At 31.7% G+C, this 14,467-nt stretch overlaps 1 protein-coding gene across 1 annotated transcript in view; it reads left to right on the forward strand.

Annotated features, from left to right (window-relative positions):
• LOC129230455 (uncharacterized) overlaps positions 1 to 14,467 on the forward strand; it is a 192,830-nt gene that overhangs the window by 147,390 nt on the left and 30,973 nt on the right. Inside the window, exons 9-11 of the mRNA XM_054864853.1 lie at positions 3,349 to 3,443; positions 4,477 to 4,747; positions 7,938 to 8,139. Of these exons, the coding sequence (XP_054720828.1) occupies positions 3,349 to 3,443; positions 4,477 to 4,747; positions 7,938 to 8,139 (568 nt within the window). The remainder of the gene's footprint in view (positions 1 to 3,348; positions 3,444 to 4,476; positions 4,748 to 7,937; positions 8,140 to 14,467) is intronic.

The raw sequence follows: 14,467 nt of genomic DNA on the forward strand, positions 1-14,467 counted from the left end.
ACATTGAATCTCGTCCAAATTTGGTGGGCAAGTATTTTTCCTCCCAAGAAGGGTCGTAAGGGGTTTTTGAGCGCCGAAAAAGTACCGAACCGATCATATTTTAACCAGTTACCCTAAGTTGACATAGGGGAAGGTTACCGTCAATGAACCACATAACAGTTTTCGATTTTTTAGAAAGGAAATCCAACTCAAATTTCACGTTAATTATAGGAACAATTTCTCGGTATATTTCACTTTTAATAATAATATTCACTTTCGTAATAAACATACACAATAAAGAATGAAAATTTTAAAAATATGTATGTTTTAGCATGTGGTTCATTCATGGCAACCTGCTTCTATGGTTGGACCATCGAGTTACCATTGATGGACCACATTCTCAAATTAAAAAATCGACTAACAAATATTTATAACAGGCGATCAACAAACACTACAAATAATAATAAGTTATAGAAAAAAAATATTTTCTAAAATGTTTTATTTTCGGAGAAGAAGAACATAAAACGAGCTGATGTGTGCATCACATGACTTCCTTTTACACCAATTTAATGCTATTTCCCTATTATTGCAATTTTAATGGGATTCTCTCTCTAACTCTTTAAATATCACTAGCAATGGCCACATTGAAAGCAGATTAAAAAAAAAAAAAAAAAAATCGCCAAATTTTTCGCCAAGTTGGCGACAAAACTTGGCAACCAAAAGACTGGCGATATATCGCCAAGTGACCGCCAAATTATAACACCACTTGAGTTTGCATCGAAATTAACAATGATTTCCCCCCAAAAAGGTGCAAAAGACCCCTTTAGAAACACCCGAATGCAACCAAAATAGGAGGTGCACAACTAGACCCCACTACGAGTCTATGTACCAAATTTCAACTTTCTAGGACATACCATTTTTGAGTTATGCGAGATACATACGCACATACGCACATACGCACATACGCACATACATACAGACGTCACGAGAAAAGTCGTTGTAATTACCTCGGTGATGGTCAAAATGGATATTTCGCGTGTCTATACATTCTTAGGCACTTTTCCGCATGTGGTCGAATCGAAAAAAAAACTCAACATTCATTTGGGGGTGAGCAAAATGGAAATTAAGGGCGATTTTTGAGTGAAAATTTTTTCGCGAATACAATACTTCTTTTTTTGTAAAAGGAAGTAAAAACCTAGCACTTACACAACACACAGCTGTTGTCATCACACATCTTTCACTACTTGATATTTTCCCAGCCTGTGCAACATCGTTCTTAGCTAGTATCTTTGCAACCTTTTTTGAACTGTCGGGAGTTTTGTTAAATCCATTTTGAAAATTTTCGTTCGACGCAAGATTGTGTTGCTCTATAAAATGTCAAAGAACTTATTGATTATTTTATTACTAAAACCAGAAGTTTAAGTCTCAAACTACCAGAGAATCTAGTACTAGCATACTTTTTGTCTTAATTAAATCTATCGGACATGTTATTTTTCTCAGCCTCTTGAAAAGTCAACTCCCTCGATTTTTTGGAAATAATTCCAAAAACGTCTTCTCAAGTTTCAAAATATGATTCACTAATTATATACCTATTTCGGAGGGCTTATCTCCTAAATTTCTAATAAGTGACTAAGGTAAGAACAAACTGGTTTTTATCTTTCATGCGACTCTTTTAGGTTACTTCCAGGACACTTCATTGTCGGTAAACTTCTTTAAGACCCATGCCACCATTTCTGTAAGCTACTGTAGCACGTTACATGCTCTGATTGTCCACTGGCCGTATTTTACTATTTTTTGCATTTTTCTGGAACAGCAAAAGTTTTTGATACCGTATTATCATATATTAAATTTTTAATCTTTTTTTTTTAAATTTGAGGTGAAGTCATAATAATGTGAAAGTTGTTTCACAAATTACTGAGAAACCTTTTTTTATTATTATCACATATTTGTTTTTAAACAATTGAGCAATTTTCAAAGGTAATTGAGCTGATGCAACAACAATTATTGAATGAACCATTTTGTCACATGGTCCATTCGTGAAAGCACATAGTGGTCCAATGATAGTAACTGCGTCATTTTGAATATTTTTATGAATGTTACTGTTGTGATGAATCATGATGAAACATGAAGTATGGGGTATTCTGCTTGAAAGGGCACGCTTTTAAGTCAATGTTCACGCTTAATTGATCAGTGATATTCAAAGCATGTTAGATCGAAATGAAAATCTCAATAATTAGTAAGATAATGGTAGAAATTTTATCTGACCGATTAACACTATGATAAAATAATTTTAGCTACTTTACCACTTTATAGTAGACTGCTTTCAGACAAAGGAAGGTTCTAAAACTGATTATGCGTCTGCACAAACTCTGGTACAGGAAATACCTTCGCAGTCTAGTCATGAAACCGGTTCATTGACTGCAACAGTCCCCTAAAATGGCTCTTTCTACTGGAAATAATTATCGGATAGTCTCGATTTTAGCTTCATTGGAAAGCCCGTGGAAAATTCTGGCATTATTCTGACGGGAAATGTACGCTATTATTTTTCATTCATTCAAGCCAATTTGTTCAACATGCGTAACTTGACATTTCTTTTATTTTCGAGATAAACCGTGCAACGCCGGGTAACGCAACTAGTATATTGTCTTTTAGTCCACATCAAAAGCTCATTAGAGTTAAATGTACAAATTCTACCCGCTAGGTTCAATAGAATCATACTAAAGCTATGACTCCAAATCAGTGCGAACAAGACCTCTTCAAGCTTCAGGGACGATTAATCTAAACGTCAAATTAGATCAATTATTATTATCAACACCAATCAATCTTTTAAAACTTGATCTTGAACTAATGAAAACTCAGACGATTATTTAAAATTTTCCTTGAATTTATTAATTGTTAAAGATTGTTTCTTCACTCAATGAAAGATCAGACAATATTTTTCATTTTACTCAAATTTATTACTTTTTTAAAAGTCTAATTTTAAATAGTAAAAGAGCAGGTTATTTTTTTTTTAATTTAGTTTGATAATATTTAGGTTAAAAATAAAGACGTTGAACTAGATATAATATTAGAAGCTACCTTCTTATCTTTCAAACATTTTATGTTCACCGTAATACATACATACATACAAATATATATATATATATATATATATATATATATATATATATATATATATATATATATATATATATATATATATATATATATATATATATATATATAATCTTGTACGCAGTAGAAAGATACTTAAACAGTATAAAGATTTCTCCTGCAAGTTTTAATACTTAATCTTATTTATATGTCTAAAGTTTGAACTTTATGACTTTTGTTAATTTACGCATTAATTTCATTATATTTTCATTTCAGATTGCGCAAAATATGCTCTCTATAGTGAGCAATATGTTGGCCATCAATGAATCGCTGTTAAGGCTTGGAGATTTGAATGGTACTACAGCAACTAGGTAATGGATCATCATTATTTGCGTGAAATCTTTCTAAATTGAAAATATTCTTTTAAAAAATATCGTTTAATATAATTTTGAAACTTTTTTTTTTTAATGTAAACCAATTTTTTCAAGAATTATTTGATGGTTTTGGTTCTTTCGGAAATTTTTATTTCTTCAAGTCAACTTTAAAAATATATTAGATAATAAACATTAAAAAAATGAAGTAAGACAATCAAGACCTAAAACCCAAAATAAACATATAAAATGTACAGTTCATCTCGCATTTTCATACATTGGCCAATGTAAAAGTTGGAGAATTTGGTTCATTACTTATTTATCGACAGAACCATAACGTTAGTTATTAACGGAATAAAACGAATATAATTTATAGAAATGTTTTTTTTTTTTTTTCAAAAATCGACAACAGAAACAGCAAAAATTAGCTAATGAGAAACAATTATGTTTGTCCTCATAGACGGCTAAAATTAAAATAAATTCCTACTAACTGTCCCATGGGAAACATTTGCACTCAAATGCAATTCAAGAACAGTCATTGGTTAGTTAACATATTCAGTGTATCGTTAAATCATAATTGAATGCGAGATAAAATAGTAAACGACTAAAATCTATATTAGTTCGACTTCGTTAATTCACAATAAGTGAACGATTTTCATTCTCCCCCCCCCCATTTCTTGTGAGTGTTTTTTCTTTTCTTTTTTCCAAACTTTTAAATTAAGGGAAAAACACTTTAAACTATTTTTTTAAACAATTTTTTTAAAAATCTAAGTTCTTTTAAATAGATGGTACCCGTTGTTTTTGGCGTTGGCATTCAAAAATCCGCTTTTTTTTTTCTTTTTTTTCGGAAAACAGCCAAACTGCATGTTTTGTTTATTTTTCGCCATACCTCTGAAAAAATCTTTCAAATTACGTGTAACAAAAGAATTTGAACGAAGTATAAGGAAATTACACTTAAAGAAAAAATAATAATTTTAAGAAATGACATATATGATCATGTATAATATTTATTTCAATCACTTTTCTCTCACAGAGTAACCAATCTGGTCGATCGATTTGCTTCTGAAGTTAAACTACAACGTGGAGAGAGTCTAATGCTTCAGACAGAAAACTTGGTCGTGAAATCGGTTTCTTGGGATCCAGAAGTTAGTGACCTTTCCAACGAAGACCTTACTTTTTCTGTACATTACCAAGCTAGACAAAGAAGAGGCTTCTCGGGTAATAAGGGAAGATACAGACCCCTACCACCTTCACAGACGTTCTGGGACGAAATGCAGGATGAAAGCACAACATCATTTTACAATGTAAGTTAATATTTTCGGTATTTTTTTATGTGTTTGAAACATGTTTTAAAAAAATCAATATTTTCTTGTTTGTGAGTTTTATATTTTTTTTTCTAACGTTGAGCTGCAAAATAAGAGATTGTAAAGTAAATATTTGCTTGGCATATTTAGAGGTCCATTTCCTACATTACCTATCATTAAACTTTAAACTAAAGATTAAGAACTTTCGAACAAGAAACGAAATATGAAACTGGAAAAATAATATCCTTATATATTCTATGGAATAAAGTGGCCCCTACATCGTGGTGGGTATTTGTTGCCAGCTTCCAACACTGTGCACCAAAATTATCTTCCCTTCCTCCCATCATGTTTCGCGGTGGATGTTTATTCAACATAACTGTGGGATTTCGATTGTGTTACGAGACGGTACAAAAATCAGCTTAGATTCAAGTTATACTTCAATTATATTTTTGAATGATAATAAACATTCTGAAGCATTATCATCTTTATATATCTTCCTATTCACTTCAAGTACACTTGACTGATAAAACTAGTCTACAAAAAAAACTTTACATTTAAAAAAGATTCCTGATCTTAGTGTAAAATGATACGTTGAATTCGAATATGCAAACCGTTTTCTCCATCACCAACAGATTTTTTTAAACACTAGACATAAGTTTAAAACAATTGCGCGTATTCACATGCATGACTAATACTGAATAATGATCAAAAACTTAGCTATTGTTCTTTTCTTTCTATATTTGGCATCAGGGACATCCCTTTTAAGTGTCTAGCATTGATCAGCAAGAATTTATTCACTTGGACAATGGGGCCTCTTCTAAGATGCATTTTTTTAGCTTTTCTTTGATAATACGTAGAAATTCCGGTTTTAAGTATTCAAATTCAGCACCAATGTTACAAAGTATCAACGAAGTTTTTGAAAAGGCTAATTTAATATGAAAGGCCAGCAGAATAGCAGGTCTAGTCATTTTTTTTTTTAATTCTTCTTGCCATTGCTATCCCATTCGCATAGAAAAAAACAGCATTGTATTAAAAAAATTGTTTAATTTAATTTTAGGCCAGAAGTAATTGTCTCATGATATGTGTTGTAAAAAATGTTTTCTAAAAAAGGCAAATCTCCATATTTTTTCTTCATTTCGACTGAATATGCTAGTGATACCGAAGGCAACGTGTTTCAATTATGCAATAGTATAGCTTTTTCGAAAGGGTTAACACCAATTCTTCTCTGTTTGATATTAAAAGACACACATGTCGATTATCCATTACAGTACAGGCGTCCCACGTATAACACAGTACTTCTACAACACGGTTTCGACATTACACGGTACAAAACTTGAATTCAATACTTCATGGTTTTGATATAACTCGAATGTTATGTTTATAAAAGATGGAATTCCATTTTTGTTTAATGCATTCTGTTAATGGTTGAAATCTCCAATAAATTTTTACTTTGTTTTTGTGCAACTTGATTTTAATATAATACGATATAAATCCCTTGATTCACATTATTTCTAAATCTCGTATAACACGGTTTCGATGTATCACGATACATCTTATATATATAACCTGATTTTTCTCATGCACATAAATAATTAGTATTAAAAATAAGTAAAAATATTTTTTTTTTAAGTCTCGTATAACACGGTTTCGATACTACACGGAGCGAATGAACCGTGTTATACGAGGGACACCTGTTTATTAAAGCATTTTTCTTAGAGTAAAATCTATGAATTCTTTACGTTTGCTTTCAAATATAAAATTACAGAAGATGATTCCATTCAGGTAGCACACATCACAAAAATGGAGTGACATTAAGATGGACTACCATGTTACCACTGCAGTACCAGAAAGCCTGACTATATATCATTTCTTGTCTTTATAACAAGATTTTAATTATTAGTTATTAGTTTTTATCATTATGTAGTACAGGAAAACTCGGGAAAAATAAATCCCTCAAAACCTTTAATCCATAAAAGGTGTGTATGATGGTACAATTCTGATTGAATATTTGAAATCAGCGTCAAAAATTACTTTAGAATTATTATAAATGTTTCATTTAGCAAAATCTTTATCTACCAGCCTATTAGTTTTCATCTTCACGTGGTATAGGAAAAAATGGGAAAAATGAATAACTTAAAACCTATGATTACACAAAAACTGTGGGTTATGTGCAATTCTAAGTGAATGTTTGAAATCAGCGTCAAAAATTACCTTAGAAACATTATGAATGTTTCATGTAACAAAACCTTTGTTTACCAGTGTAATAAGCATCTTGAAATGCACAATTTTAAACGCTTATTTATTTATTTATTTATTTATTTTATTTATTTATTTATTTTTTGTATGAAATAACAACGTCAACAGTGAAATAAGGGACCTATTTTGTTTAACATGGTTCTTTTCGCAGAATATAATGTTGCTCAGTTGTTTGTCTTTGGATTGTTCAAAGACCCCCAATTTTGAATTTTGAAAGTTTTCTTTTATCTGACTAATTTATACTTTCAAAAATATACCAACCCTGAAAAAAAAGTTACATAAGCATTACATATCTTTTGAGAAAAACAAAATTGTCCTTAAAATGGTCTAACATCCTCTGTCGTCTTTAATTTTTACCATAAGAATTCCAAAAATGAAAACCTATTTTAGTATTTTACTGAGAAAAATTTCCAAATTATGTATCACTGCGTTTATTGAGTTGTGTTTTAGCTAATTGTCTTTTATCTTTTGTATTGCTATTCAAAATGATGGTCTCGGGTTCCGACCCGTGGTGACCTGTCGGTGGATTTTCGAGACGCAGAAAATCATCAGCGACCATATCGTATGATTGTGCTGCATGTAAAAGATACCTTGGTTTTGGCTCGTTTGACCTTGGAAGCCCTCGGCAAAATTAACTCCCTGCTGCAGTTTTGCATCGAGGAGAGCCCAGGTGCGTCCATCTGGTGGGAAACTGGGCGTCAAAATTATCTGTGCATTAACATCCGCGCCTCAATAGTGGCACATGAAAGACTGAATGACGAATTAGGAGATCGCACAAGGTCTGCAAAAGGCTAAAAAGTCTTTCGCAGCCCCATTAGAAAAACAAAACCTATTCGCAATATTTAATAATAGTTGAAAAATATCTCATAGTAACGTTTTAATCTGTCTTCTGAATCACGAGGCACAAAAGCTCATTAACTCTCATATTTTACAGGATGCTGAACTGACGATACCCATAGAAGCTCTTCTTATGGCTCAGAATCAGTCATCTCAGGAACTCAGGATTAAGTTCATAGCTTACAAAAATGATAAATTTTTCAGGGAAAAACAGAGTGTCAGATGGAGACAGTGTGAAGAGATTCATGGGTACAGATCTCGTTACAACTGCCTGCACGCTGAAACAACTGGATTTCCTGGTAAGTACAACTTTTTAACAAGTTTCTCTTTTACAGTTTCTAGCACAGTTGTACTCAAATTGTGGTCCGCTGAATACTAGAGCTCAAATAAAGGGGGAAATAAAATAAAACAGTCAAATAATAGTTTTGCCAAAAAACATTGGCTTTGATAATGCTTTTGAATTTTTTCTTGCCAAGTGTGATTGAATTTAGCGAAAGTGGCTAACATCAGCCAAACCTAGAAACCCTAAACAAGTCCGAAATTTTAAAGCGAGACTTATTTTCATCTTCATGTTTACAAATCGTCTGCCCTATGTGTCAATTTATAGTTTTTGTTTTGAGGCTTAAAACTTTTTTTTGTTTTTCTGTGTGTGTAAAATCGTGTTTTTACAGAAAAAACACCAATGTAGATGAACCAACATCCAAGTATAAAACTTCATCTCTGTTGCTAGAAAATCGTAAAAATAAACACAATTACAAGGTGAGTAGCAATACTTCAGTTAAAAAAAGATAGCCGTTACAAGCACTTTGCAATTAAATCGAGTGAAAAAGAAAATAGCTACTTGTTAACGTACGCCCAAGGAAGCTCGGAACCCTTGCTCTCCCAGAACAAAATACGTAGTAATGTTAAGTCGCGAAAGCTTGACAATTGATCTAAAAAAATGCATAGAAAAATTAATAAAATATAAAGAACAATACGGGTAATTACATATTAGAAAATATAATTTAAATATGTCATACAAAGATTTGGAGTGGGGAGGATCCGCAAAGTTCGTTCGTTTTTATTTGGGGGTTCGTAATGACCTGGACTTTGAGAACCTCTGTTCTAGCACAAAGGTATCCCCCCCCCCCCCCCCACCATTTTTCTCTGTTTGGGTTGCGACACAACTTATGTATGAATTATATTCAGAGAACAAAAGGAGATGAAATACACATGAGATCTTACATTTCCTAGTTACTAACAGTAGGGTAGACCGGAGCACGTTTACGCAGTGCCCTTTTTCCAAAACAAGTTATAACTGGCGAGCCAACACTCATACCAGATTGATACTGCTCCCTAGTAAATATTCTCACAAGTTTTTGAGCATCATTCGAGCTTCAGTTTAGCATGCGGATAGAAAAATCTATTTTCTACCAAGTTGAGTAAATTTTGTGTTGAACGTTTTGAAACCTACTGTGACTAAATAATACTTAGTTAAGAACAAATAAATATATATAAAAAAAGCTTTTTTTTTTGAGAATTGTATTTGTATGGACATAAAAGTTATCAATTTTTTTGCACGTTAAATATAAATCCAAACTTACCGACGGAGCACGTTTACGCATTTTGATCGGGGCACATTTACGCACGTTTTTACTGCGTCTTATTACTCTGTCTTGCTTCAAAACGAGCCACGGACGCTTTTTTTGCTCTGAACTGTCTCAAACCTTTGGTATTTTCAGGTTATTTAGCTTTGAAAAGCATCATTAATTTTTAATTAAGTAACAGATTCGTATCTTATAGCTTACAATCCATTATTGTTGTGTTCGTGCCTGTTCAGCTTTAACTTTATACACTATTCAGCCTGCAATACATTTTCTTTACTTTGAAAATGGTAAGACATTACGTTCAAAACACTAACAGAACCACGTTAAATGTCAAAATAATGAAAAGGCTTATTAAAAATTTGGTTATTTCTCCAAGTAGTCCTTCCACATCGTCACATACAGACTACCCCAACAGAGACCATTTTAAAAAGTAGTTTCAAAGCTTATTAACCAGGAAAGGAAAAAAAAGAGGATGCTCACAATCCTAACTGATACTCCGATTAAAGAAGCCCTCAGACAAGAGCAGTTAGAAACTATAAAGAAAAAAAAACATAATGGGTAGAATAAAACGAAATGAAAAATTACTTAAAGTTTACAAGTTTCAACTGAAGCAGAAATATAGGACATCAAAGAAAAAAGTATGAAACCAATTCCTAGAGAGGGAAAAAGTTATTACTCTGTAAAACGGAAATTAGTGAACGATTCTGTTTACGAAGTAGAAAATTGTGCTAGTGTCTATATTTTGAATGCACACGACCTATCGAAAAAAGGATGAGACAGTGTTCAATGTCTTAGATGTCAAAACGCAGACCCATGACAAGTGTGCGAAAAGAAATACTTTTTCTTTTTTTGCTAGTGAAATCTAACAGTGATGAAGAAGATGACTAAATTGTTTCTAAATAGTTAGCAGTAAGCCCTATGATTTTAGTTTTGCTTATTAAATGTTCTTAATTCATTATTTGTGTTTTTCTTATTTTTAAAGTGTTTTAAGAGAAATAAAACATTTAAATTTGATTATTATCTATTTCACTTACTCCTTGGTATCATTTTTAATATGCGTAAACGTGCCTCACTCGATGCGCAAACTTGACACCAACTTGGACTCAAAAAACATTTTTTTTTCACGGCGAAAAACACAAGCTGAGCAACAGCTAAATATACAAATTTTGACTTCATTAACTGCTTTATGAAACCACAATGTCGAAAATTTCCTAGGTTAAAATATAAAAATTAGAGAATTCATTGTAAACAATCCGCGTAAACGTGCCCCGGTCTCCTAGTACTGCCTTTAGAGCTAGTTGTCTACATATTTTAAAAAATCATAGAAAAGCAACGAATTTGTCGTATCAATATGTGATTTGCGCCATGATACTTCTTATAAGTTCAAGAATGTTTTATGACATCGTAAAAAAAAGGAAAAAAAATCATCGAAAAAAAACGAAAGACGAAAAAGTTATAGCTATAAATAATCGTCACAGTAAGAATTTGTATTTCGAACTGTTACGATACAACCGTCAATACAATTACATATAATTATCCTTTTTCTCCCCGCCCCCTTTTTTTTTATTTTTATTTATTTTTTTTTCTTTCTTTTTACACCATGTCATAAAAGTTTTTTGAACCTGTGAAGTGTTATGGCACAAACCGCATGTTGATACGACAATTTGTTTCGTTTCTATGAAGATTTTGAAAATACATCAAAGGATTTTCGAATACCCTGTATATCCGCGGAAAAATTTAAATTTGTCCGTCCTCATGCTTTTCTATTAGTTTGTACTTCCAAACATAAACAAAAGTTTTTAGAAACTGAAACAATATTAAAAAGAAAGAAATATATACAAGTGGGACTGCTCATATATGATACATTCTAAGTGAACAAAAACAGACGAACTACTCGTACTTATACACAGAACCTTATATTTCTTAACTACCAATACTAGTAGTAATGCCTTTAACAATAACTGTGAAGATATCAACAAATAAATTTTAATCTACCCTCGTGTGTTTCTACTAGTTTGTGCTTCTAAGCATAAACACAAGCTTTCGAAAACTAATCGAAAAGTATATGAATCTATATGTTTGATTTCAGAGTAAACGAATTTTAGTTGCTATCAGAGAGTTTTCTCACTTAATTAATTTTTAAGCTCCTTTTTACGAAGATAAGATACAACAAAAAGCAGTTTTATTAGCAGTACCGCTTTCTAACTAGTTAGCAATAAAAGTGAAAATAAATATAAAATATTAAAATAGTATTAAATAAAATTCAAAAGAAAAAATGCTTGTGAGTGTATTTTAATTTTCGAAGTAAGACTCTATAATATTATTTCTTTTTTTTTTTTTCTTAGCAATATTTTTTACAATGCAGAAATAATTTAATTCTTGAATTAAAAAATGTTTGCAATCTTTATTTTATTTTTTTCTACCTTAGTGATAAAAATAATTTTTAAAAATCTCAAATATATTCAAGTAATTTCTTTTCTTTCTTTCGTTCAAAGCATTTTTTTACGATGCCTTTTGTCTTTTTAATTACACAGACCAACGTCTTGCGTCAGTTTCAATTTCAGTCGATTTTTTTTTGAACTTAACGGTTGTTTACCCTACACGGTCGAATGGACAGAGCGGATTTTCATCCCTCAGTACTTATTCCTCCAATCACAATTCGGTCGCTTGAGCGTGAGGGGTTTCTTTTACAACTCGTTAATTCTAAAATACCTTTTACACATTCTTTTTTGACTTTTTTAGAAAATACTTTTTCTTGAAGTTGATTTCGTCACAGAATTTTTTTTTCCACCAAATTATATTTTACGAAATCAGAGTTATTCGGTATTTCAAAATATTTACATTTGTATGAGGTGTGATGTTCTGCACTGCAGCAGTAGTCTCTAATTATATTATTTTATTTTTATTTTACAAATTAAAGATATTAAAGTAACTGCTTTAATGAAGAGGACTACTGACTAAACGACCGTAATACAGTAAAACCTGTCTACAACGATACTGTTGGGACCTAAAAAAAATATCATAATAGACAGATTATCGTTATAGGCAGTTTGATTATTCATGTTGACATTTTGATGGTGCCAAAAAAAATTGTTATAGACAGGTTATCGTTATAGACAGTTTCGTTATACACAGGTTTCACAGAGAAGCGGAAAATGATCTAGAGCAGAAATCAAAACAGTTAATGCTGGATTAATATAATTATCTAATTTGCTTGCAGTTAGTTTGTATAGCAAAACATAATCGTATAATAGAAAAAGCTCATTTTTGGCGTAAAAAAAGTCGGGGTCAGGAGTCAAAAGCTGTAAATTCAAAGACTGGAAGCCGAGGCTGGAGTCAGTCATTTTATCCACAACTCAGCGAGAATATCTAGTAAGAGTCAGATTGATTTTATGGTAAAATAGTCGGAGTAGGTAACCTCGGTTGTAAGTACTACGTTGAAAGGATTGCTGTTGCCCAAGAAACACCCAGGCGTTTTTGACAACGCACCACGCTTGCTACAACGCAGATATAAGGCATGCAATACTACTACTGACATTTGAACATTTTCTGTAACTTTGCGCATCGCTCTATAAATTAACGCATTTCCAGCATTTTAATTTTGAGCACTGGTTTTAACAGACTCTTGAAAAATTATTTTTTTATTTACTCCTTTATCGGTGCAATAACTTGAGAACAATTGAAGATAGATCAGAGTATCTAAGTTGTGTTTGCTCTATATGAGCTCTTATATCACTTCTTAAAGATTTTTAAAGCACACTGTATAAGGCAGCGGTTCCCGACCGGTGAGGTTTTCGAGTGAGGTTTTCAAGGGTTTCTCGTAAACAATATTGTAATGGTGGAGTTTTAACATGCCTGTTTCTGATTAAGTCCCCTGTTCAAGCAGATTTAAGCAAATTTTGCTCCTTTTTTATTCATTTGTCTCTCGCACATTCGATACTTTTAGCATGAAAATATTTGCATCCTTGCTGACACATTTTACATTTAAAGAATTTAGTCTCATTTGAAAGCACCGGTTTTAGAGCTTTCATTGAGAATGATAACTCTGAATTCATGCTGAAAAAGCTGTACTTATGAATACAATGTCCAAAGATGAAAGAACGTGAAAGTGTTCGTTTCCTCAGAAGCTTTTGACAAGAAAATTTAATTAAACTTGATGAAAACATTATATGTAACATATGCGAGCGTCTCAAACATGTTGATGTTTTGTTTCTTAACCATTTGAGCTCAATGAAGAGTTATCGCTCGGCTCTTGTGTTGAGTCAAAAATTCATAGAAGTGAAATCACGCTGTTGTTTGTTGCTATAATTTTCTCAGTACATAGACTACAATATACTTCGAGCTTTATTGTCGAAAAAGAAAAAGAATGGCTTGCAACCCAAATATACCACAGGAAGTATGAAACATCAATTGTACTTAAGAAAATTTTAATTAATGAAAGTTTGGCAATGTGAGGTTCACACAGTAAAAAAAAAATCGACGGAATTTAACCATGAAATTTAATTTGCGCTATATGTAAATAAGCAATTTTTTTAATATGAAATTTGTATAGAAAACTTGCAGTAAGTGAGCTTAAAAATATTTATTTTGTTAAAAATTACCTTTTGTGTGAAAATTGGAGCATTATTGAAAAATAGACGCTTCTATTATTTTTCAATATACGCACTTTACTCCGCACTTATATAGTAAAATTACAAGAAAATTCTTCAGCAATTAAACGATTAATGTGCGCAGTATATCCTTATCAAACAGCAAGGTTCGTACTCTTTTTGAAGAAGACTTAAACCTAGAGATCTTTCTCATTTTACTGGAAGAAAAATGTTCATTTAGTTAATCTGAGACAGTTCCTTGAGAGTGTAAATGTATTTTAAAGATCATTCGTTAATTGACTTCTGATTTAAAAATAGAGATAAATATACCCTTGTATCATAAAAATTCCAGCCAAACTTTGAACTTCTTTGTAACACAAATATCCCGTTTTCAAATTTTTTTTAAAGTTGATTGAAGCTTAACACAGAATAATCACTGCGTTTATATTTTG

This window comes from Uloborus diversus, chromosome 9, assembly GCF_026930045.1.
Source record: "Uloborus diversus isolate 005 chromosome 9, Udiv.v.3.1, whole genome shotgun sequence".
NCBI classification, from domain to species: Eukaryota; Metazoa; Arthropoda; class Arachnida; order Araneae; family Uloboridae; genus Uloborus; species Uloborus diversus.